Genomic DNA, 25,448 nt, shown 5'->3' with positions numbered 1-25,448 from the left:
ATTAGTGTAGCTGGAGAATTATTGTCAGTCTGGGTGGTGTTTTTTTTTTTTTTTTTTTTTTTTACCAGAAGCTGAGCACAGTTCAGAAATGTCTAGAGGAGGTGACTCATGGATACTCAATGGGTACTACCTGTTCTGGGTCCTCTCACTGTTCCGATCTGCTGTTATCCTCTGGTTTAGAAGTAACTGGAGGGCAAAGGACGTTCATTAGAAGACACATGGCCCTTGCTACGTGCCCATCAGAGTGGACATACAAAGAGAATGTTCACTCTTTTCTTAGCTTGCAGTGAGTTAGAAATGAATGACCCAGCTCTATAAATATTTAATTTATTCAGATCACATAAGATTATTCCAAAGCCACAGGCATGATTATTTCCTGATAGAGTCAAGATTTTCAGTGTGGTGATGATCTCATGGAGATTTGAAATGTTCAGCTTGTCATGAGCAACCAGAACGGACTCCGCCTTAAGGAAAGTACAGGAGGGGGGTGTGGTATCCCCACTTCAGGCCTCACTGGACTGTCACCCGTGTGTGGGTAGCACCTCACGTCTGGTGCTGCCGGCTCTGTCAGGTACCCGTCTTTCTGTCACAGCCAGCATCCCCCAGTGCTCACTGACCTGGCCACTGACCAGCACTTCATTGACTCCCTGTATTCGTTTCCCACAGAATCATGGCTTTTAATGTAGATCACCCACTGGGAAGCCAGTACCAGAGTCAGAAGGGCTGGCTGTCTTCTCTTACCACCAAGAGCATGACTGGATTGAGAAGAAGGGCGGGGCGACTTCCTAACTCCGGCCATCGGCTCAGCGCTTCTCATGCTGGCTCAGTGTGACCAGATGGGCTTTCTCTTCTGGATGAAGGCCTCGATTCCTTCCTGCCCGTCCTGCAGGCCTAGGTTGTCCACCATGGCCTGGGAAGCAAGGTAGTATGCTGTTCTAACGTCTTGGGATAGCTGTTTGTAAAAGGTAGCCTTGCCCAACGCCACCACGGAGTGGCTCAAAGAGGCAATCTTCTTCGCTATTCTCATGGTCTCTTCCTCCAGCTGCTCCTCTGGGACCACTTTGCTGATGAGGCCGTGGCGGACGGCCTCCTGAGCAGAAATGGGCTCCCCAGTAAAAAGCATCTCCAGGGCCACCTGAGGGAAGGACAGGTGAGGTCAATAAAGCACAGTTGATACCCTGTGGCTTCCTCAGCCCCCATCCCTGTTTCCCTGTTCTGAGACAGTCACTCTCCGGACTTACCTACGTCCCTCAGCCCAGATATCTGTTTCCACAAGTGACATGTCATCTATCACCCCTTGATGTTGTCAACACCCCTAACTCCCTGCCAGGGAGAAGATCAGATGATTCCAAGAGCCAAGAAAATACAAGTGGCCCAGAATGGGTGGAGTCTCCCTCTAGGTCCTCTTCCTGCACCACAGATTTGATGAGTAGGCCCTGGCAACCCAGGGGATCCCTTCCATCTACCCCTTTAAAGGCCACTCACAGAAAGACAGCCCATCTGATGGGGCCACTGTGACCGCTGCTGGAACAAGGCAGAAACTTCTGCAAACCAGTACAGGGGCCACTTTCCACAAGAACACATGTCCATGGGTCCCATTTCCTCAGCAGGACCCCAAAGAGCAGCTTCTGCCCTGGGGGCATGAAGGGACTTAAATATCCTCAGGGATCAGATACAGAGCCTAGCATGACTGTGATGCTCAAATGGGCAAGACGAGGCAAAGAGAGGGTACCGTTGCCCTCCCACAAGCCTTCCCCAGAGATCAAGGTTGCAGGGAGATGGGTATGACCTCTCCCCTCCCCATAGGTCATGTACTGCATCCTGCCATGTGTTGGACCTCATTTAAGAACCCTAAAAAGCAGCACCCATAGTTTCAAGTTGATGTTATAAAGAGGGGCGTGAAGGTGCATGGGAACACAGAGTGAGGATGCTTCCTCTCCCTCTCTGTAAGCCCTGGTGGCCATTCTCAAACACACCAAGTGTGTTCTCACTTCAGGGTCCTCATACTTGCTCCCCCCTCAGCCTGGAATGTTCTCCCCCAGCTGTTAGCTCCCTGCTTGCCGCCGTATCCGTGAGCCTTTCCATTGCTGCCGTGTGAAAATTCTCAGTCAATCCATTTCTGGTTACACTTTCATCCTTTACACATTTCACCATTCAGTAGACTGTATATTTTACACACATATTTATTGATCGTGTTTGCTAGCATGTACCTCCAGTAAGGGAGCAGGTATTTGTGTGTGTTTTGTTCATTATCCCCAGCACAAGCAGACTGCTTTGCACGGTGCAAACAACCTTTCGTATTTATGAATGAATGAATGAGCCTAGGATGGCAAGCACAGTGTAGCACAAAGGACATTATGGCTGTTGTAAATCTAGGTCAAAGGGTGCTGCAGTTTTCATCTGGCTCTCTCTTGGGTGCTCAGGCTTGGAACCTGCACCACGTTAAGGCGCAGGCTGAAAGAGGTCAGCCCAGAGCACTCTGGGGTGCTGCTCACAAGTTTGAGGACAAAATATTGGACTGTAGAAGGATACACGTCTCAATACGCATCTGTTTCTGCAACCCTGGATTCTCTTCCTTCATCCCGGAAGACTGAGAAAGTATGAATGGGGTTTAACACTGCATACTCAAGGAAGACCTGCCTGGACCAAGGTCAAAGGTCAGAAGAGCTGGATGGAGTTCTAGCCTGCCTTTGGGTTCCTAATTCATCCTTCAGAGTTCATCCCCCTCTCTAGGGGTCAGTGTCTTTCTCTGCCTGATGAAGCCATATACTTTTACAGCATGTTGGTGTATGTACATTTTGTTCTTGAGATCAGAGGTGACATTCACTGGAAAGCAGGTAGTTTTCCCAGCTAATCAGCGCGATCTTTTTGTTTCTTTGCTTTTGGTTTTCAAGACAGGATTTCTCTGTAACAGAGCCCTGGCTGTCCTGGAATTTGCTTTGTAGACAAGGCTGGCTTTGGACTAAGCAGCACACTCTTAACTTAGGGTTTAAGTTTCTACATTGCATGTTCTCCAGCTGAACTTCAGCTGAACAAGAAAAATGCACACCCTCACTTTTCCCCCAATCAACTCACACTGCCGTCCAGGGCGGCTCCTCTTTGGTCATCCTAAGAAGTTGGTAAGTCAGTAGTTCTTTATTTCAGGGTTTTTTGTTTTTGTTTTTGCATTAAAATAACAAGATGGATTTGAGGCTGTGGCTGAACCTGGACATCAGATGATCTCATAGAAAGGACAGGTTTGGAGTCAGACACACCTGTGTAGAACTGAGAGGGTTAAACAGGCCCTTCAGTGTCTGGGGCCTCTTCTGGACATGGGAATGAGCACCCCATCCTCCACGCTCTGGTGGCTACTACAGATAACAGGTACTGGATTCTCAGTAGACTCTGATTCAGTGCTGGATTCTCAGGAGATACCAGTAAAGGGAGTGGCTAACATTAACATCCCCAACTGGACGTTTCTGAGACTCTGATTCTGGCTTCTAAGTTTCACCGCACCTGGACAGGTCAGTAAGGTAGAATGGTCACACACGAGGGGACGGTGTGCTGCAGCATTCTGGGGTTCTCTGCTTATCATTTTGGGGGCCCCATGTTTATCCAAACTGCTAGAACAAAACGCCATAAAACTGTAGCTTAGAAGGAACAGGAATGTCTCACACTCCGGAGGTTGTAAGCCCAAGTTCAAGGCATCAGCAGAACTAGCATCCAGTAAGAACTTGCTTCCAGGTTGAGAGACTGAAATATCCCTGTGTCCTACATGGGAAGGAAACGGTGAGTCGGCAACCGGGTACTCCTTTTCTATGGGCACTAATCCCAACGTGAGGGCTCTACTCTTGACCTAACCATCACTTCCCCAGGCCCCACCTCTGACGGCTGTCACGTTGGTGGTCGTATTTCAACATATGAACTTGGGAGAACACCACGTTCAGGCTATGGGCACGGTGTCTGTCCCCTAGAGATGATGAACTGCGGGTTGAGGAGCTGAGGTGAGGTTGTGGAATGAGAAGTGGGGTGGGGGAGGGTAGGACACGCTGCAAAGCCCATCAGGGGCACCACAGGTGACACACTCTCGATCACCCGCTGGCCTCATCTCACTGGGAACCTGAGGAAAGTCGCTCAGATTCGTAGACGCTTTTAAAGTGCGTTTCCTAAATTATGCTGGGCAAACACATCACTGCTGAGCAGTATGTGTCGGGAGTGAGTCTCGGGGGGCTGTGGTCTGGGTGAGGTCTAACTTTCTTTCCAGCTTCTAAATCCCACTCTCAGTTAGACTGGCAGGTGTGCAAGCACACAGTCAAGTGGGTAGGTACATGGAAGCGGGGATTTCTACTGTGGCGAAGGGACTGGTGTTGGGAAAGGGACTCAGACTTTCTCCTGCTCTCCTGGGATACCCACTGCCTGAGGCACTGGCTCCGAGTGCGTGTGGCCAACCCTGGCTAGGGAAGGGAGCAGCTGGAATCCGCAGGGTATTTATATGGCACAATGAAGATGCATTATTTAATTCATGCAAAAAGAGAAAGACTTTAAAAATAAGGTGAATAATTCATGTCCTGGCACAGTAGACTCAACTCTATGACTTTTGCCCAGTAGACAAACAGCGGTCTTCGCTTTTCAACACAGTGGAGCAGTTCCCCAGGGTGTCCAGCAGAGGGAACTAGAGTCTAACACATGCTGTCCCAATCTATGGGGAAAGGGCAGAGACTTCCTGGCCAGGACAGTTTGCAAAAGCATCTGATGCTTGCTTCTTCTCTGTGGATAAACACAGGGACAGTCACCTATTGCCAGCACATGCATGGGCACGTGCACAGTGTGTTTGTTCAAGTTCAGTCTTCTTCTGGGATCAGAATATGAAGAGAGACCAGAGATCTATGTAGGACGTGACTGCATGCACATCTGTCTTGTGTGTGCGTGCATTTGAGTGGGTGCATGTGTGTATGTGTGTTCAGAGGTCAGAAGTCAACCTTGGGTGTTGTTTCTCTGGAGTTGTTCACCTTGTTTTTTGAGGCAGAGCCCTCAGTGGGGAGAAGGTGCGGGTTGCTTGGACTGGCTGGCCTGTGAGCCCCAGGGCTGCTCCTGTTTCTGCCTCCCCAGCTCTGGGATTCCAAGTGTGCACTACCAGGCTTTGATCCGTGGGTTCTGGGATCTAACTCAGGTCCTCATGCTTGAGCAGTGGGCTCTTTGCTGACTGAGCCTTCTCCCCAGCCCCAGGCCAGATTATCCTGACAAAAATAACTTTGGGATGGAAAAAGCAATTTTGGTTCACACAATGTCCCTGCCCTCATCTGTCACCCTGGACATTGTGCAATGCTGTTCCGGGAACTGGGCTTCCATGGAATTTAAGGGATATTTTGACTACATTTCTCCTCCCCGTTTTAAAAAACAGATGCAAAGTTTGATAAACACAATACAGTATGAAGTTTCTAGGAATTTTGATAAGCCCTGATTTAGAAAGCATTCCCGACAATAAGGCTGATTTAAAGGCTTTAAATGCCTTGACCATGGAACCTTCCAGAAAGTCACATGTTGGAAGAGAATAAACCAGTGCAGCAATTTCTAGCTCTGAAGGGCCTCATGGTTTCCTCTGCGGTTACAAGACAGTCTGTGGGTCTAACCAGAGATCTGTAACATATTTTGATTTAATGTCTGGGAACAAAGCAATGACCTAAGAAATATTCACTAAATAAATATGGACGCACTTGAGGGAAATGTCTATCTTAGAATTATAAAAAACATCCCCCTCGTGGAAGACACTTGAGCAAACGATCGCTTCTCACAGCGTGTACCTGTAGTCGGCACGGTGGCGTGTAAGTAACCACAGAATCTCCCCAGGAGCACGTTTCTGCGGTAAGTAACAAGAGGTTCTATGGAAGGAAGAAATCCTCCCTGGAATGTCTCAGCTCGACCGCTAGATTCCCTGTGGGTCTCATTTCTTTTGTGCCTCAGGCATGTGAGCCACTGTTAATTTTTGTACTTGTTTCAAAACCAGAGGATCCATGCTAGGAAGCAGTTCACTTCTTTGCTCGCTGCATATGTAATTTGGGCCCTCCTTTCCCAGATTTCCCACTGAGAACAGAATGCCTTTTTCCTAGAACAGACACTGTTGTCTTCCACTTTGGGGAATGCTCACTAAATGCTATTCTGTGAGGTTGCGGAAGGAAGAGAGCTTTACAAGGGAAATGGACTTACTGTCATCTGTGATGACAAGACAGCCCTGACATACAGCTGCTCCCTGGGCAGAGTCACACAGCGTAGACAGGACAGTCCTGGCCTAACCATCGCCAACTCAACACCGTAAATCAGCAACTCAGCCTCAGCTCCTTGAGGCTGGTGCTGTGTCAACATGGTGTTTATTGTGTCTCGTGGGCAGCCTTTTCGTGTAACAAAGCTGCCTCAATTGCATTTCAAATAAGATTACACAAAGCCTATGCTTTCCCTGAAAAGGAAAAACCTAAACAGTCCTACTGAGGGGCTCCTGAGATTGAAATGTGGCAAGTTCACAGGCTGATACCTGGTGTTTGATGCTACAGGAGCAGGCAGTGAGCTCTTCTCTCCCCAGCACAGAAGGAACACTAGAGGCCTTTGGGCAGAGTGTTTGATATAGAAGATAGATACTGTGTGTGTGTGTGTGTGTGTGTGTGTGTGTGTGTGTGTGTGTGTGTGTGTGTGTGTAAAAGCCAAGGCTAACTTCTGGTAGTGTTTCTCAAGTACAATATATCGTGTTTGTTTGTGTAGATGGGACAAGGTCTCTCACTGAGCCGGAGCTCACCCAGGAGCCTAAGCTGGCTACCCAGCAAGCTCCAGGGATCCGCCTGTGTCTGCCTTCCCAGAGCCAGGATTACAAGTGTTCACCACTACACCTGACTTTTTAATGTGGATTCTGGGGATTGAACTCAGGTCTTCATGCTCGTGTGGCGAGCATCTCCCCACTCCCTTAGAGAGACTTTTCCTAAGCTAATTCTGCAACCTGAGAGCACTAAAAGGCAGTTCACTTACCTTTCTGGGCACTGCTCTCCCCAGGGCAACCGCAGGGGTGGAGCAGAAAAGCCCGACATTCACCCCAGGAGTGGCAAAAGAGGACTTGTCGCTCGCCACAGCAATGTCACAGCTGGCAACAAGCTGGCAGCCGGCAGCTGTGGCCAAGCCATTGACCATGGCAATGATGGGGACCGGATGGTTCCGTATCAGCATCATGACCTGTAGGACAAATACACCCATTTCATGTCCGCGAAGTGTGAAGAGCCGTGAACCTGCCACCTTACGGGACTGACTCCCCAGAGCGTGTTTCTCATGTACTAGTTCATCTTCGGGGTCTGGGGAAGAAGCGGAGCCCTGGCCACTTGCATTTCGTCTCCACGTTGAAGCAGACTTGCAGGATTTGGTGTTTTGGAAACTCATGAGCGAAGAGCCCTACTTAGCAACAAGGACGTGAAGCTGGGTGGGTGGGGAGCCATTCACCTAAAGCCGGAGAACCATGGGAAGTTGGTGGCAGTGGATCTGAGCCCATTGTCTCCTCCTGCCTCCCCAACACCCCGATGGAGAGCCGTGGGGTTTTGTTTCTGGGGAGCAAGCAAACCCCTTCACAAACTGTCAGCTCCCCACAGCTCTGGGCAGCCCTTGTGTTAAAAGTCTGAAATTGGCATTTGGTGCTTCCTTGGAAAATTAAGGTGGGAAGGGGACCCGAAGGCAATTTTCTTAGTAATTACTTCTCAAATTCCCATGCTGCAGAGTATACTTTCTCAGTTCCGTCAGAGTGGGGAGGGGGGGACACCCTACTGTCATAAAAATAAGCAAAATTCCTGAAACAGAGCCCTTGGCACAGAGAGGAGAAACACAGTCATGTTCGTGTGACCCCCACCACCATGAAGGGCCAGAGCTCTAACATATTTGAAGCTTTTTTTTTCTTGACACTCTAAACAGATTGTGTTGCCATGGCAACTTCGATTTCTAAATTATTGCTCTTTGAACCTTGGCAAGTTGGGAGGGGAGATAGGAACTACATCTGGGCTTTCCCCCAAGGCAGCAATTGAAAGAAAAACGACCTTCACAGATTTGAAGAGTTTTGCCTGGGAAACTTGTCTTTTATATTCCTAAACATTTGATATTTGTCGGTTTTTTTCTCCCTAAAATAACCAATTATATAGTCAGGCACTATATAACGATGTTTCTGGTCAAGTACAAACTGTATATATGATGGCGGTCCTAGAAGATTATGATGGCTAGGGTGGGGAGATAACTCATTAGATAAGTACTTGATGTGAGGTCCTTGATTCAATCCCTTGTCTCATACACACACACACACACACACACACACACATACACACACATGCACACACACATACACACACATACACACACATACACACATACACACACATGCACACACACATGCACACACACACATACACACACATACACACATACACACACATGCACACACATACACACACACATGCACACACACATACACACACATACACACACACACACATACACACAGAGCCTGGCAAGGGGGCCTATGCTTATAACCCCAGTGCTAGGGAGGTGGAGACAGGAAGATTCCTAGGGATCACTGGCCAGATGGTCTAGCCTAATTGGGGAGCTCCAGACCAGGGAGAGATGCTGTCTCAAAAGCGGCGGCTGGAGTTCCTGAGGATGGAATCTAGATTACGACAGGACTAATAAGTCCTGCCACATAAGTGACCATCCACCCTAACACTACAGCACAGTGTTGAGTGGGTGGGAATGTCAGCAGTACGGTAAAGAGCAACGCATAATCCTCAAGGATATGGATACCATGCTGCTGCTCCAGACTCACGGCATTAGATTTTGGTTTTGGTGTGTTGAGGATAGAACACAGGACCTTGTGCCTATCACTGCATCACATCCCCAGCTCTTCTGTTATATTTTGAGACAAATTCTCACCCAGTTGCCCAGGTTGGCTTCCAAACTTACTCTGTAGCCCAGGGAGGCCTTGGATTTGTGATCTCCCTGCCTCAGCCACCCAAGATTTTATGAATACACATTTTAAAAATAGTCACTGTAGGCTGAGCGGTGGTGGCACATACCTCTAATCCCAGCTCTCGGGAGGCAGAGGCAGAGGCAGGTGGATCTCTGTGAGTTTGAGGCCAGCCTGGTCTACAGAGTGAATTCCAGAACAGCCAGGACTACACAGAGAAACCCTGTCTGGAACAAAAAAATAGTCACTGTAGAGTGTATTCCTTCTACTTTTTAAAAAGTTTCCTGGAAGACTGGCTGCCATATTCTACTACACTATCCCATACAGCTTGTGTTCACCTTGCCATTGCTGTAGCATCCACCTGGGCTTGATTTAACCTTGTATAAAATCTACTTAGTGCCGGATGGTGGTGGCGGCGGCGCACGCCTTTAATTCCAGCACTTGGGAGGCAGAGGCAGGTGGATCTATGTGAGTTTGAGGCCAGCCTGGTGTACAGAGTGAGTTCTAGGACTGCCAGGGCTACACAGAGAAACCCTGTCTGGAAAAACAAAACAAAAAAATCTATTTGCCATGTGGTCTGGTGTAGAGCTGGCTGTACCATTCATATGTCATTAGTTTAGATGTGGAGTAGGCTTCCCCTCTATATACCATGTGGCCTGGTGTGGAGCAGGCTTTTAGACTTTACCGTCTGCATACCACATATTGCAGGTGTGGAACAGACTTTCCATATCTACGTCATATTTTCTAGGTGTAAAGCTGGCTTTACCATCTTCAAGGAATGTAACCAGGTTTGCAGAGCTGGCTGTCCCATCTACATACCACACACTCTGGAAAGCTGTCAAATGGGCCTGAGTGGGGCAGGTTATCCCGTCTATACCATACGCATGTAGTGTAGACTGTACGTCAATGTTTGTGTAAGTGCAGTCTGTTGGTGGCTGGATTATGAAACCATCTACCCATGCCTTTCTCCAAACCCATCCTCATCATTAAAGAGTCATGCTTGTGTATTTAAGGGAATCCCTTAATATTTGATAGTAGCTTTTTATGATGCCTTTGGGAGGGTAGGGGTCATGTTTTAAGACTTTGATAAGTGTTAATTACTCTCTTCCCAGAAAAATGCACATATGTATAAATGCATACAGACTTATCTGTGAATATAACTGGTTCCTGCCTTTCACGGAAGGCTGTGGGGACAGGTTAGTGATGGGTCTTGTTCCTAGAGAGAACTGGAATAAAGAGAGGAAGAACTTGGATGCCCTCTAAAGTCTTGTTGCAAAGAAAAAAAAAAGGTTTTCCTTCATTTTGAGCATTGTTTTCTTATACCTCTGGTCCAGGAATCCTACTTGTAAGAACTCTGAAATAGATAGAGCTCTATGGTCAAATTGTTCGCCAGATCATTACCTTACAGCAGAAGAAACTAGAAATGATTCAAGTGTGCAAAAGTGAGTAAGCAGGCAGTCAGTGAGACGGCTCCGTGGGTGAGCACTGGCCATGCTAGCTAGCCTGGCGACGAGTTCAAAACCCACAAACCACATAAAGGTGGAAGGAGAGAAGTGATTCTGTAAAGCGGTCTATGGATTTTCATGCTTGTGTCATGGCACGAGTGTCCACACACACCATGCCCACACACACGTACACACACACACACACACACACTAATAATAATAATAATAATAATAATAATAATAAATGAACAATTTTACAAGTAAATGCTTACTATGGCTTGGGTGGATGTTCTCCCAAAGTCCACCCATTAAAGGTTCATCTCAGGGTGGTGTCATCAGGAGATGATTGAGCCAGGGAGAGCGAGTCTTTTGGGAGGTCCTTGGGTCATTGGCACGTTCCCTCAAAAGGAACTGGGGGAGGCTGGAGAGCTAGAGCAGCAGTTAGGAGCTCTTGCTGCTCCTGCAGAGGACCAGGGTTCGCTTCGCAGCACCCGCACAGTGGCTCCCAACCACCTGTAACTCCGGTTGCACAGGCACCAACGCCCTCGTCTGACCTCCTCGCACACTGCGTGCGCACACACACACACACACACACATACACACACATACACACACACACATACACACACACACACACACACACACACATACACACACACGGCGCACTTAGAGACCTGAGGACAGAATACTCATACACATAAAATAAAAATCAATCTAAGGGGGAGACACGGCTCAGGGGTTGACAGCACTGGCTGCTCTTCCAGTAGGTCCTGGGTTTGGTTCCCGGCAACCACATGGTGGCTCACAACCATCTGTAATGAGATCTGGTGCCCTCTTCTGGCCTGCAGTCATACATGCAGACAGAACACTGTGCACATAATAGATAAATAAATCTAAAAAAAAAAAAAAAAAAAGGAAATGCTGAAGTAAATTAAAATTTTAAAGTTTTATAAATTAAAATTAAAAAAATAAATCCAAAAAAATGTAAAGGAACTGTGGGCTCTTGATCTCCTTCTGTCCCTTTTCTCTCTGCTTCCTGATTTGGGATTTGAGTAGTTTTTGTTTTTGTTTTTGTTTTTTACATGCAAGTCCTCCCCTTGTCATCCACACCTTCAATAAGCTTAGAACAACAGAGCGACAGATCTTTGTGTGTTTGAGATAGGGTTTCTCTGTGCAGCCCTGGCTATCCTGGAACTCACTATGTAGACCAGGCTGGCCTCGAACTCACAGAGATCCACCTGCCTCTGCCTCCTGAGTGCTGGGATTAAAGGCGTGTGCCACCATGCCCTGCCCCAAGTTACCAAATCTTAAATTTGAATGTCAAAACCTATTTTTTAAAACATAGATTCATTGCCTCAGTTATTTCTTTAGAGCACTGTGAGGGCGACAATACAATAGCTGTGCACACCGAACTACAGCGACTTAATACACGCAACGTTCTCAGTAAATGAACATTTCTAAGGAGGAAAATAAAACATTTGGGTGATTTAGAGCTTATACCGTGACATGCAGCGAGCCTGCTAGGATTTGATGCCCAGTCTGCAGCTGCTCACTGCCTAACAACTCTGAACAAGCCATGTGACCCTTCCGTTTTCACAGCACTAAGATGGGTGTAATATCAGCTCTAACCCAACACAGCACGGTGGTTACGTACGTTAGCAAACCTGGAGTATATTAGAAGTCACTACCTGGCTTACTAAGCATGCAGTTATAATCATGTAATATACCCCACTGTATACTATGAGCATACCCACCTAAGATCACTCAAACAATTATGTGCTTAGGGAAAAATCACTAAAAGTGAATATACCAAAATATGAAACTCTTTCTGGTTTGGTGTGGTTATAATACGGTAAGAGTATCTTTTGTTTTTTAAATTTTAAAAATCTTCTATAATGCATACTTATTTTCATCAATCAAATTATTTTAAATGAAGCTAGAGGGCAGTTCAGAAAAGACAAAGGGAAGTTAGATTAAAAACAAAAACAAAAACAAACAAAAAACAAGCCAGGCTAATCAAGGCCACGGGAGTCAAGAACTGATACCGTCTTTCTAATGTTCCTGAATTAAGGGCTGCTTTGAGCTCTGCCCACCCCAAAAGGTGGCGTCCGCTGAGCTCTGGCCTGGCCTCATAACGGCATCACTGAGGGTCCACATTGGTTTGTTTTTCTCCTCCATATTATTTTCTAAAGCAGTCCACTCTCATCTCATTGGTGAGGACAGGGAGAAAGGAGGAGTCTTCAGGGAAAGACATTTCAGCTGTCAATGCTTTGGATGAAGAGAGACAAGAAATGAGTCTTTGGGCCACCCTGTCAGTGCCCAGAAAGTCCCTTAAGCTCCTTCCATAACTGGTTCCTCCCATTCTTTCTGTTTGTCCTCCTGATTGGCAAATCATTAGCTGTCAGGCAGAATTTGTGGCCGTAAGAATCGTATTCTAGCTTAGAGAGGCCAAGCCAAGGCAGGTCTGGATCTGCCTTTTAGAATCTGACTGTCCTGTGCATGAACTGTGAAGCCTTGGCCCACTCTGCTCTCAGATCACACGAGGAAGCAGAAATTTTACAAAGTTCCTGCTGTCCACATCTGTCCACGATGGTTTGAGTTTCACAGAATTAGTGTTAGAGAACAGCACTCGGGGCCAGATGATGGCTCAGCAGCTAAAAGCTTGAGTTGCTCTTCCAGAGTTCAGTTCCCAGCACCCTCTTGGGTGGCCCACACTGCATGTGACGCTGCTTCCGGGGGATCCAATGTCTCTGGTTTCTGTGGGCACCTGCAATCATGTGCACCTGCCCCCTCCACACACATAGACATATTAAAAATAACAAAAAGAGTCAGGCAGTGGTGGCGCACGCCTTAAATCCCGGCACTCGGGAGGCAGAGGCCGGCGTATCTCTGTGAGTTCGAGGCCAGCCTGGTCTACAGAGTGAGATCCAGGACAGGTAACAAAACAACACAGAAAAACTCTGTCTCAAAAAAACCAACCAACTGCCGGGCGGTGGTGGCGCACGCCTTTAATCCCAGCACTCTGGAGGCAGAGCCAGGCGGATCTCTGTGAGTTCGAGGCCAGCCTGGGCTACCAAGTGAGCTCCAGGAAAGGCGCAAAGCTACGCAGAGAAACCCTGTCTCGAAAAACCAAAAAAAAAAAAAAAAAAAAAAAAAAAAACCCAAACAAAAAAACAAAAAACCAAAAAAAAAAAAAAAAAAATATTCAAAAGAACCAGTATCCTTGAATTCTTGTTTGACGCTTAGGACTAAGTCCTATTTATGTGCTGAATCTTTTCTGATGAGCCAGAGGCATGAATGGACTAGAAGCTTCCAAGGAACCAGGCCTTTACCTCCTGAAGAAGCCCAGGCTGCTGTGTAGCCCCTGCTAACCCATTCAGGTCTCTGTTCATCCAGATATTGCAGCAGACAGATAAAAAGCAGCTGCCTTCAGGAGGCTATAAGGCATGTACTGGTTCTTTTAGATAGTTTTCTATTTTAGCCGGGTACACTGGGAATTGGTAGAAACTGATTTTTTTTTCTTCAGTGTGGTGGACTGAACTCAGGGCCTTCTACATGACAGCTAGCTGCTCTCCGACTGACTTCCAGCCCTAGTGGGAAAATGATTTTGAAAGCATCAAACGCTGGCAAACCAAATAGGACACTGTGAAAACGTATGAAACCTCTTTGTTCTGCCGAGTAAGTGATGCACACTTACAGTCCCAGTGCCTGGGTGGTGGAGGCAGGAAGATCAGTTCAACAGTAGCCTTGGCTATGTAACAACTTCAAGGCCAGCCTGAGCTACTTGAGACCCTGTTTCTATTTTGTCTCCCCCCACCCCCCACCCCTTTCGGAGCTGAAACCCAGGGCCTTGTGCTTGCTAGGCAAGCGCTCTACCACTGAGCTAAATCCCCAGCCCCTGAGACCCTGTTTCTAAAACAATCGACACTCTATGTCTTCGCTCTGGTTTGTTTCTACTCCTCCAAAAAACTGAAAACGAATCACTTTTTCTTTTCGTCCTCCTGTGAAATGAGAAAAATGATAAGTTGATCTGTTTTTGAATGGCAAAGGAAACAGTTTGTGCTCAAGAATGTCCCTGATCGGCGGCGGGGCAGACGGGTCAGTCTGTAAAGTGCTTACTGCGCATGAGCAAGTGCAAGCGTGAGGCCCCGTGAGTTTGTCCCGAATGCACCTGCAATCCCCGCGCTGGGGAGATGGAGCCTGGAGGATCCCGAAGCTCACTGGGCAGCAAGTCTAGCCTAATCCCCGAGCTTACCTTCAGGGAGAGCCCAACCTCAAAACACAAGCCATTGAGGAAGGCACTTGGTGTCAGCCTCGGTCGCCCCCCCCCCGCCCCCCCCATACAGAAAATAAAACTGACGAGGTTAAGTTTCTCCTTTGGAGGTCATAATTAGAAGAGCTGGCTAAAAAATTTAAAAGAATTGTAATTATTTCTGTTTATGAATGCCCTCTTTTCCACTGACAATACTGTTTTAGTTTCTCTCTCTCTCTCTCTCTCTCTCTCTCTCTCTCTCTCTCTCTCTCTCTCTCTCTCCCTCTCTCCCCATGTACACACATGCAGAGGCCAGAGGAGGCTGTCTGGTGTCCTGTTCTATCAGTCTGGACTCCCCTAAGGCAGAGTCCCTCACTGAACCCAGAGCTCACTATTTTGGGGTACTTACTCTGCAGCAGCAACCCGGAGGCGTCTGCTGTACCGTCACCCCTCACAGATGTGTCTGGCCATGACCAGTCTCCACAGGCATGTGGGACTCCAAATGCGGGCTCTCACAATGGCACAGCAAGCGATCTCACCCCTGAGCCGTCTCCCTAGCCCCCATGGTCACTTCTTAAAAGTCTAAACCCGTGGTTCTCCGCCTTCCTAGCGCTGTGACCCTTTAGTACAGTTCCTCACGTTGTGGTGACCCCAACCATAAACTTATTTCACTGCTACTTCATAACTGCAATTTTGCTACTGTTATGAATCGTAATGTAAATGTCTGATATGCAGGATATCTGATCTGTGACCCCCGTGAAAGAGTCGTTTGACCCTCAAAGGTTTCACAACCCACAGGTTGAGAACTGCTGGTGTAAACCAAATTATCGCTTGGATGAAGAACTCAGCAATAACTACAGAGCGTCTGGTAGCCATTCTCTAGAGCGGGCCCCATGGACAGACTCTTATCTGAAACCAGAAGGCTGCCTCGGTATTTGATACAACAACGTTTTCCTGCTTGCAGTGCCGGCTGTCACCTTAGCTTACCTCAGAGCAGGTCTGAAACACTTCGGCGTGATAATCGCGGCCTTGCGCATCTGTCAGCTCCTTCAAATCATGCCCAGAAGAAAACACAGGGCCCTCAGCTGTGCGTGTTTCCAGTTGAGAAAAGAAAAGAAAACAAAAGAAAACAAAAAAACCAGTCAACAATCAGAGGTGGCCAAGTGGCAAAACTCAGTGACACAAGAAGACTCCGGGATCAGCGCCTTTTAGGGACCTCTGTCTGGTCTGATGATTTCAGCGATGCACTAGGTCTGGTCCAAGTATATCGACTTGTGCAGGGCCTTTGAAATCTGCCATGCCTTAAGCAATGCCCCTCTCATCCAGCATAGGTCAGAGTGTGAACAGAAACAGGGGAGCCACCTGGCTCCAGCTCTTGATTTTACAGAAAGGAGCTGAGGCTGTGGCTGCCGCCACCATTATCCTTAACAATGAAGTGACACTCCACGGGTAAGTGAGAACATTCCCTCCCGTTCCCCTTGTGACAGGCAACGTCAGCCTGCTTTTACAAGTGAGAAAGTGGTGTGTTAAGACGTGAGCTGCCTTTTTGCTGGGTCACGCCTCATAGGCCTGCTGCAAGCTACTAATTCCAACTTCTTTCCCCTGTCACCGTACAAAAACAGGTGAAAATTCCTATTTGGCTGTTGCTAAGAAGGTAGCTCTGAGTGTCTCAGGAAACACTGATGCCCACACAAACAAAGCGTCAGCAAACAGTGTCTGTTGTAATTTTCTCGGGGTGCACGAAGGTGCTGGTGTGGTTTTTATTATGCCATCATAATACGCATGAAGTGATTTTATCTTTTTAAGAATTTATTTTAATTGTGTGTGTGTGTGTGTGTGTGTGTGTGTGTGTGTGTGTGTGTGCAGGTGCCTTTGGAGGCCAGAGGCCGTGGGTCTCATGGAGCTGGAGTTATGGGGTGGGTATGAGCCACCCAACATGAGTGCTAGGAACCAAAGCCAGGTCCGCTGTAAGAGTAGTAATTGCTTTTAACCTCTGGGCCGCCTCTCCAGCTTCAAAATGATCATTCTATAAAAATTTCTACTAGAGGGGCTAGAGAAATGGCTGAGCAGTTAGGATCACTGGCTGCTCTACCACAGGACTGGAGTTTGAATCTCAGCACCCACGTGGCAGCTCACAACTATTTGGCATGCCAGTTCCGGGAGATCTGAGACCCTCTTCTGGCCCCTGCAGACACCAGGCATCAAAAGTGATGCACAGACATACATACACAAAGCATCCATACACATTAAAAAAATCTTATTGGAAAAAGGAAGGGAAGTAATGGACAAAATTATAGCACACTTTTTGGCATCATTAAAAATGACACTACAGACTGGGACATGAGCAAGATTTAGCAAACAGAAGAGACAAACCAACCAGCTGTCCCAATAGCCAGCCTGCTAGCTGCCAGTGACTTAGGAAGGGGATTAGTGACTAAAGCCAACTTATAAGTTCCATAAAGAAACAGAGTTTTGTAAATTTGAAATTCTGTTTTAAACTTAATTTTGTATGTGTGTGGTCTGAGGATTGTCTGTGCTAGCAAGTGCTCTCTCACTGAGCTGCATCCCAACCCTGATTCTTTTATCCTGTATGCATATGTGTTCATGTGTGGATGGGCACATATGTACATGTTCATGTGCAGTCAGAGTACAGCCTCGGGTGTCATGGCTCAGGTGTCTCCCATTTTTCCTTGAGACAGGGTCTCTCATTGGCCTGGAACTTCGCCAAGTAGGCTAGGCTACGGTTAGCGAGCTCTAGGCAGTCACCTGTCTTTGCCTTGCATCCCCCCAAACCCCCATGTCTGGGATTATAGGCTTGCAAGACCAAGCCCAGCTTCTTATATGGGCTTGGCACTTGTAAGGCTGAGGGCTTCGCCAGCTGCGCCATCTCCTCAGCTCCCAGGCTGTCTGGTTTTGATGACAAGAAGCCATGCTTTCACTGAGCGAAGGCCTTTGCTACGGTCCCCACAGCTAACAAGGACGGAGCCCACAGCATCCCAGAAGTTTTCAGTTCTTCAAAGGGGGTCAGAGCAATTCTCCAGTGGAGGGAGGGAAGGGAGTCCCAGCTCACCCACATGTTTTGAGAAACCTTATGTGAGCACCATGGACCACTAACAACAGGCTTCAGAGAAATACCTGCAATTATAATGACTTTCAGGTCTTTGCTTTCAGCTTCATGAAGGATGTCACTTCGGAGAGATTTCAGCATGGCCAGTGACAGCGCGTTCCTCTTCTTGGGATTGCTTAAGACAATGTTCCTGTGAAAAGCATTAGATGGTCCCTGGGTCATGAACCAGTCAAAACAAGCGAGGACCCGTGCAATTCCTTTCTAATTTAGGAGCAATTTTGAAACCCAAGAATAGAGAACTGCCAGGGCTTAGTGCCAATTTAGAGGGTCTGTCAGCACTCTGGAGTGACAGCGGAGGAAAAACAAGAAAAAAAGATGACCCGAAAGGTAGGCTAGCCTTTTTTTCTCTCTGGTTCCTTGATTTGTTTTTGCTCTCCTCCCCGCCTCTACCCACATGTACTGTCAGACACCTGACTGCCACCTCCACAGCAAGGGTGAGTCACAACAGTCCCCACATCATCTCTGCCCACAGAGGATGTGAGTTTCAGGCGGCAGGGCTAGGTGAATCTGACAAACAGGCTCTACCGGCAACTTCTTTGCAGGCGGTGTTCTTTAGAATGAGGTTAGGAGGGGTGCCAAGGATGGACGTCGCCCCTCCCCGTCTCCTCCCACCCATCCCAAAGGACAGGCAGTGGAGGCTGGCTGCCAGGGTGCACCCACTGCGGCATTTGTAAGGGTTTCCGGTGGGGTACGTCTGCAGGACAATTTGTGCAGCCCGAGAACAGATGATACACAAAGAGCAGACAGACAAACCCGTACAACAGACGCAGCCTCTCGAGAAGAGCCGGCACCCAAAGGACCTCTTGGCTATTTTGAAACCTCCCACCTTCACGGTGAAAGCACCTGTATCACCGTCTTGCTGCCTTCCATAGAAATGTCTTATGTTTGCTATCCTAAGAAACCGGCGGTGAACCAGACCAGCTTCTCACTACACGCTTTGTATTTCCTATCAGTCTCCGCCCACACATGCTCTAAGCCTTCAATCTTTTCTGAATATGGTATTTTATTGGTACATGAACAATTGGATGCTCCATAAATAACATTTAAGAGAATTAAAAAAAAAAAAAAAAACAACTTTGACGACTGACTTTATCTCAGCACAATAAGAATCATCATTCCTTTTGGGATATCATCGCAGTCTCCAATCAGCTTCCAGGTAGCTGTAGGCTTGTTTCCTTTCTCATAAACAGTCTCTCTCCTGAGTACAGGAATTACGTGTAGCTGACCTGCTGATACTCGGATACCTTTACCTGTGCAAGTCGTGGAGACTGCTGGTAACCTTTCAGTAGAATCATGACTGTGCTCACGGGGGCAAACAGAAAACCCTGTCACCCCAAGGCTGGGGAGAGGGCTCAGTCAAGTTCTTGCTTTGCAAGCATGAGAACCTGAGTTCCATTTCTAGAACTGTCTTTTTTTTTTTTTTTCCTCCTGATGGGGCGTTGTGACATGTACTTTGGAATCCTAATGCTGGTGGAGATGGACAGCCGTTTCAGAAAAAAAGGTGGGCAGCCTGGGAGGGATGTCACGCAAGTTGGTCTTCTGGCTTCCACATACATACACATGCAGCTGCACACACACATGAACACGTGCACATGAGAGTAATGCACACACACAAAAGCTGCCACCCCAGCATTTACGTCAGCTTAAATTAAATTCTAAGGCCTTAAGCAAAATTGCACAGAAATGTTCCTGCTCCAGTGGAACCTTGCTGTTTGGTGGCATCTGCTTCCTGTGGATCCCGTTCATCCTTCCGGACAGTTCTCCCCACGTGCACCCTTCTTTTCCCCCCAGTCCCCCGACACCCTTCTCAGTGGTCATCTGATTGTCAGGACCGGATGCACGGGCCTCCTGCACCCCTCCCCCCTTTTGGAAACAGTCTTCTCTGGGGAGGGGCTCATTCTTCTCTAGCCGCTTCTTGCCTTCTTTTACGGGGGGCTCCCGGGTTCTGGCAGGAGACACTCAGTTCCATCCTTTGCCCTCTCTGGGTTCCGTGCACACCACCCAGGCAACGTCAGTGGTGGCGGTGCCATCGACTGCTCCCTCCGTGCTGGCGTCTCCCGGTCCCTCGCCCTGATCCCTCACGCCTCTCTCCAGAGCTCTGCATCTGTGCGTTCACTATGACGTTGGCCGCTGCTCCCTCCACCAAGGTGTGCACTGGGCACTTTCCTCTCCCAACCCACCCCTCTCTGAGCTGCTGCTCCGTCACCCACCCGGGGGCCTGAAAGTCATTTCGCATTGCTATTGCAACTCCCCCTTATTTCACAGGGCATCCAAGCTCCTCTCGCCAGCTTCTGCCCTCCCAATGACTATCTTAGTTCCAAGTGTGGACCGCCTTAAGCCGAGAGCATCAACAATACCCACCCAGGCAAGGAGAAATTTCTTCCTGATGAGGTTTCTCCCAAGGCAACAACCCTGTTTGGGTAAAATCAGGTCCCTATAAATGCTCCAATGAGCTATCTGAAGATCATCACTGTAAAATACAATTTATTTTTGCATGGCTAATGCTATTGAACGTGGTGGACTGGAGTCGTCTCACAGGCCCACTCTCCCAGGATGGCACATGAGTGTAAACAACCTGGGAGGCAGAGGGGAGTCTCTTTGCGGCTGCTGACTCACCTGCCTCCTGACAGGCGTCTCTGCACTTGGCTGCCTCTGTGAAGAGGGCCGATAGCCACCTTGCAGGTCACTGTATGATTTAGAAACACCGTGGAGTGCCTGACTCAGCACTTGTTTCGTAGCTGGGCTCTCACGGCATGACGGCGTTATTGCTCTGTGGCACAGCTTTAAAAGGGGACCACTGAAGTGGCTGAGGTGCACAAGCCCACCTGCTTAGTGCTTAAAATAGAAATGCTCTAATGCTTGACTCAGGGAGAATCTTAATATAGGATTCCTATGATTTACAATCAATTGGTCTCATTATCTCCCCCCTCCCTTTCCGATTCCCGATTCATGTCTAATTCTGAAGGACTCAGTCTCCTATCTTTTGCCAGAATTTTTGATCAGATATGACCAGACTTTATTTGGGGGGGGGGCAGAGGTGATTAGTCTTACTATGTAGCTCAGGCTGGCCTTGAACTTGCTATGTAGTCCTGGTGGACTTTGAATGCAGGATAAAAGCCTTAAGGCTTTTAGGCTTCTTGCACAAAAGGGCAGAGGGCAGGGTATTGTGCCCCTTACCCTGCTTAGTGACCCGCTCCCACCCTGCACTTCGGCATGGCCTCACCCTGCAGCCTGCCGAATTTTGTAAAGACCATGGATCTCTTTCGTGGTGGGTTTTCTTGGAGACCATAGCAACAGTGGGTGGGGTGCTTGTGCTGCCCACACCAGCAGAAATGTTCAGAAATGACTGGCGACTGGGCCCGGTAGCCCTGAGGGTTCAGGGGGCCACCAGGCAGTTGCACTTACAACCCTTACACATGCATTGTACTAGCGTGCACAGGGAAGGGACACCTGCACACGCTGTGTGCAAGGATTCCTCCACCAAATATTTTCTTTCTTTCGAAATGAAATCTAAAAGACGAGCAGTGACCGATAACTCAGGGTTAGTGGCGGCGAGGCCTGTTTATCCCGAGTCCTGGCGCCCAACTCCAGGGGAAGAGCCCTGGCACTGCCTGCAGGCTGACCTGATTCCGTCCAGCTGTCGCATGCTAGTGGGCCGTGGCTCCGACTCCGGCCGCGCGGTTGCTGCTGACCCCGGGCTGCAGAAGCCGGCGGAGAGAGGGGCCCACCGGCTGCGCCAGAGCCAGCTGGTCCCCTTCACCCCAAAGGCTCTTAGGCCGGCGACCATGGCCATTGCAGCCAAGAAACAGCGAGGTCGACGGTGCAAACGGCCTAGGCCTCAGGTTTTCGCTTTTCCACCAGACAGCTCAGAGGCTCGCCCCAGGGCCCCGCCCCCAAAGTCCTGCCCACTGTGTCCCTCTCCTGGAGGCAGGCCCCTGGAGCCCCGCCCTCTCCAACCCTGGGGCGCAGGTCCTGCCCACCCGAGTAGGTCACTGACCTGAAACTCAGGCCAGTTCCAGCGGTTTGTTTGGTTTAGCCAGGCTGTGAAAGAGTTTAAGGGAGGGGAGAACCGGGTTGGCCCGTTTCTTTCTGTAACGACACCAGGAATGTGCCGGATGTTATGAAACGGTGTCAGCAGGTGGTGAGTGGCAGGAGCTGTGTGTTACACATTGCTACACCCGTGCCTGCCACAGGAAACACTCTCATGCCTTGTGGGTGATCCTGGATCACAAAGAGTCTTTAGCCTACTAGAACTTCGAATGTTTTGCATTTTCTTCCCGTGCAGACACGGAAGACCCATATGTATAACTTGGGCTGTCCACATTCATCCGGGGCAAGCCGGGACTCCTTTTCAGGATCCCAGTGGCTGAGTGAGAGACACATCTTTAAGCAGAGGGAGACTACTCTTCTTGTTTTTAGTAGTTCTTGCAAATGTGGGTATTTTGTGGGAGACACAGAATAAACAATCTTAGCTTTTAGGATGTATGTTGTTTTTAAGAGGGAGGTGCCATCCCGAGGAGCCTGGACCCTTTCCCACAGGGTTCGGCAAGGATAACAGGATACAAAATGCATCCATTAAGTCTCAGAAAGTAAACAAAATTTACAAGTACCAGGAAGTTCCTGAAACTTATGTGATCCACAAGGCGCCTCTCCACGTTTTCATAAGTAGTAACAGTTGCTGGACAAAACAGACCGCTCTTTAAGCTGGTCCACCTGGAAGACATTCAAGGAGCTCCAGGGACACCGCCTTCTGTGAGTCTTCACCTGTGCTGGTGAGACATTTTAATCTACGCAGCTGCTTTTGAGTTATCCGTGCTCCTGCAAGTAGCCCCTTGCCCCTACTTTTGTAGGGAACCCCAACAGACGTACTGGTTCCCTGAGCTAGCCTAGGGTAGAATTGTTTCTTTGGTCTGTGGATGTCTTATTCACGTCTCCCTGGGAAAAGTCACACACGAAGGCTGTTAATGAAACACAACAGCTTAACATGAGTGAAGTCCTCACTCTCAGCTTCGTTACTGGACAGAACACTTAATGTACATGGCAATATTTTAAAACTATCATTTAAGACTCCTCTACCATCCTTCATCCCTCCAATTTTTATTTTATTTTATTTTATTTTCATTTTGCTCTATCCAGAAAGCTGGATAATTCTTTGTTTCCTTGAAGAAACCCAAGATCCCAAGATGCAGCAGAATCCAGGACTTTAGAGGGTTGCAATTCTTGGCTTCTGAATTTTTAAAGCTTGGCTCTTAGGGATGAAAGAATATAAGCAAACATAATAGCCTTGCCTCACTGGACCAGACAACTGTAGCACTGGCCTATGAGTTTTGGAATGATCTCCCTTACCAGAGGGGTGTGGTGTGAGCAGTCCAGCAGTAGGTAGCAACAGGACCCGGATGTGTGAGCCTAGAGTGCCAGGCAGAGTGCCAAGGGCTGCATGCCATAGGGGGGTTGTCTGAGGTAGGGCCAGGTGATTCAGAATAAAGCTTCCAGTCTGAGACCAAATTAAGATTTGGGGCAGGAGTAGGGCAAGTAGAGCCTATGGGAAGAGGAAGAAGAGGGTGACTATTATGGGAAGTTGAGAAAGAGAGCCAACCAAGGTCCTCTAGAGGAGGATGGAGGTAGTGAGATACCTCAACTAGGATAGAGGCAGCCTGGCTCCTTTTTGGGGGGCGGGTAGAATCTCAGAGAAGTCACAAGGACCCAGTGGTACAGAATGTCTGGGCAGATAGGCCTCAATACCACATAGAGTTTCTTGTGGCCTACAGAATGGTCCCTGTCTTCTGAGAAGGGTTTGGAAATAGTGTGTAGAATGACATGTTGAAAACAAGGGATGAACAAGGACATCTTGGCAGCTTCATCAGTGATATCACTTGTGCTGAAGTTTAGATTAGAAATGTCTCCCTTCCCCAGACCTATGCATCAAAGGCTTGGTCACCAAACCCTGGTCTACTGGGAGATGGTAGAACCTCTAAGAGATGGGGCCTAGGTAGAGAGAGTTAAGTTGTTGACAAGATGCTTTCGAGAGGGATATAAAGCAAGAGGACCAAGCAACCACAGGTCAAAAGCTCTGAAACAGTCAGCAATAGGAACCCTTTTCTCTGGTTAAGGGGGTTAGCTGAGGTTTTGTTACAGCCATGCAGCATTAACAACCCATATCCTTCAGCCATGCCAAACTATGCTGAGGTAATAAAAGCAATAACAAGGAGGGCCATAAGTTCAAGGCCAACCTGGGCTGTGTAGTGAGACCCTTCCTCAGACAAAAGAAAAACAAGAGCACACCCAGTGGTTCAGACAACATGTCTTCCTGTACACTCTGAATATGTGCTGCTATGACTGGTTAATAAAGAAGTTGCTCTGGCCTATGGTGAGTCAGGTTACAGCCAGGCAGGAAATCCAAGAGAGAGACAGGAAGAAGAAAGGCAGAGGGTGGGGGAGATGAAACCCTGCTGCCCAAGGAGCAACATGCCAGCAGATCAGTAATGCCAGAGCCACATGGAAATACACAGATCAATAGAAATGGGTTGAGTTAAGATGAAAGAGCTAGCTAGCAAGAAGCTGAAGCTATAGACCATGCTGTTTGTAAATAATATAAGCCTCTGTGTGTTTACTTGGGACCAAGCAGCTGCAGGAAGCAGGTGAGAGAGATTCCTCCTGACTGCCAGACCAGCCAGGACTGGAGAAACTTCCGGCTACAGAGACTCATTCCCCACAAGTGCAGTGTCTGCTGCAGATCAGCTGAAGGCTTTGGTCACATCAGCACTGCCCTCAAGTAGGATCTTGCTGGGAAGTTGCTAAACCCGGTGGCAGAGGGAGAGCAGAGAGAAAGTGAACTTTTCTACGTGGGAAAATCGTGAACAGGCATTTAAAATGTCCTTCTGGACATGCCACATGTTCTCATGTTTTATTTCTGAAGCAAGCCATGTGGCTATACTGAAGTGCAGATGTATGGGAAAATCTGGAAGAAGGACCCAGGATCTTTGCAAATAATCCCAGTGACTCACAGAACCATCTCAGTACAGTGCCTTGTTATGATAAGCTAATTTATGCTTACTATTTAAGGTTTGGTAATCCAAGTTGAAATGGGCTTAGGTTAAGTTTTTGCCGCTAGGCCAAATGGGGTTTGGAAATAACCTTAATCTCATAGAGCTGGTGGAATGGCCCAGCAGGTAAGGTTGCTTGCTGCCGAGGCTAATGACCTGAGTTTGATCCCCAGGACCCATCCGGCGGAAGGACACTACTGACACCTGAAAGTTGTTCCCTGACTCCACAAGTGTGCCAGGGCGTATGCAGGTGTGGGAGTGTACACAGATGCACACATTAAATGTAATAAAGAATTTTTAAAAATCAAGCTCATAAAGTTATATTTTATAGGGATAGATACAGCATTGTGTTCTCTCTCTCTCTCTCTCTCTCTCTCTCTCTCTCTCTCTCTCTCTCTCTCTCTCTCTAAGCTTGAGGACAGTTTTATTAGAGTTTAAGTGGAAAGTCCCAGGGCAAACAAGCTGTAAATCTTAGCAACCTGGAGGAGGAGAAGAACAGAGAAAAGACAGAAAAAGCTAAGCTGTTTGAGTAACGTTGGCGTGGAGGTCAGCGCAGGGTGGCAGGCAGTCACATGCCAGGGAAGGGGGAGCGCAAAGTATCAGAAAAATCAAACTTACAACCGGCCAA

General features: G+C 48.1%; 1 protein-coding gene across 1 annotated transcript; it reads right to left on the bottom strand.

The window, feature by feature from the left end:
- Positions 1 to 311: 311 nt before the first annotated feature.
- On the bottom strand, positions 312 to 21,683 carry Echdc3 (enoyl-CoA hydratase domain containing 3). The gene is made up of 5 exons (XM_028891649.2): positions 21,401 to 21,683; positions 17,786 to 17,907; positions 15,638 to 15,735; positions 6,991 to 7,191; positions 312 to 1,135 (listed from the first exon to the last, which is right to left on the bottom strand). Exons 1-5 carry the CDS (start codon positions 21,568 to 21,570, stop codon positions 824 to 826), a joined length of 903 nt encoding a protein of 300 aa, XP_028747482.1. The 5' UTR covers positions 21,571 to 21,683; the 3' UTR covers positions 312 to 823.
- Between the last annotated feature and the right edge of the window lie 3,765 nt (positions 21,684 to 25,448).

Source organism: Peromyscus leucopus, chromosome 5, assembly GCF_004664715.2.
Source record: "Peromyscus leucopus breed LL Stock chromosome 5, UCI_PerLeu_2.1, whole genome shotgun sequence".
In the NCBI taxonomy this organism is placed as follows: Eukaryota; Metazoa; Chordata; class Mammalia; order Rodentia; family Cricetidae; genus Peromyscus; species Peromyscus leucopus.
The sequence above is the reverse complement of the archived record's forward strand: the minus strand, read 5'-3'. Positions and strand labels throughout refer to the sequence as shown.

Excerpts from the sequence above, each read along its gene's own strand:
- Echdc3 (XM_028891649.2), bottom strand. The coding sequence starts at position 21,570 with ATGGCCATGGTCGCCGGCCTAAGAGCCTTTGGGGTGAAGGGGACCAGC. Across the intron at positions 7,192-15,637 it reads TGTTTCAGACCTGCTCTGAG|GTCATGATGCTGATACGGAA; the intron begins GTAAGCTAAGGT and ends TTTGTCCTACAG. Across the intron at positions 1,136-6,990 it reads GGAGAGCAGTGCCCAGAAAG|GTGGCCCTGGAGATGCTTTT; the intron begins GTAAGTGAACTG and ends TCCTTCCCTCAG.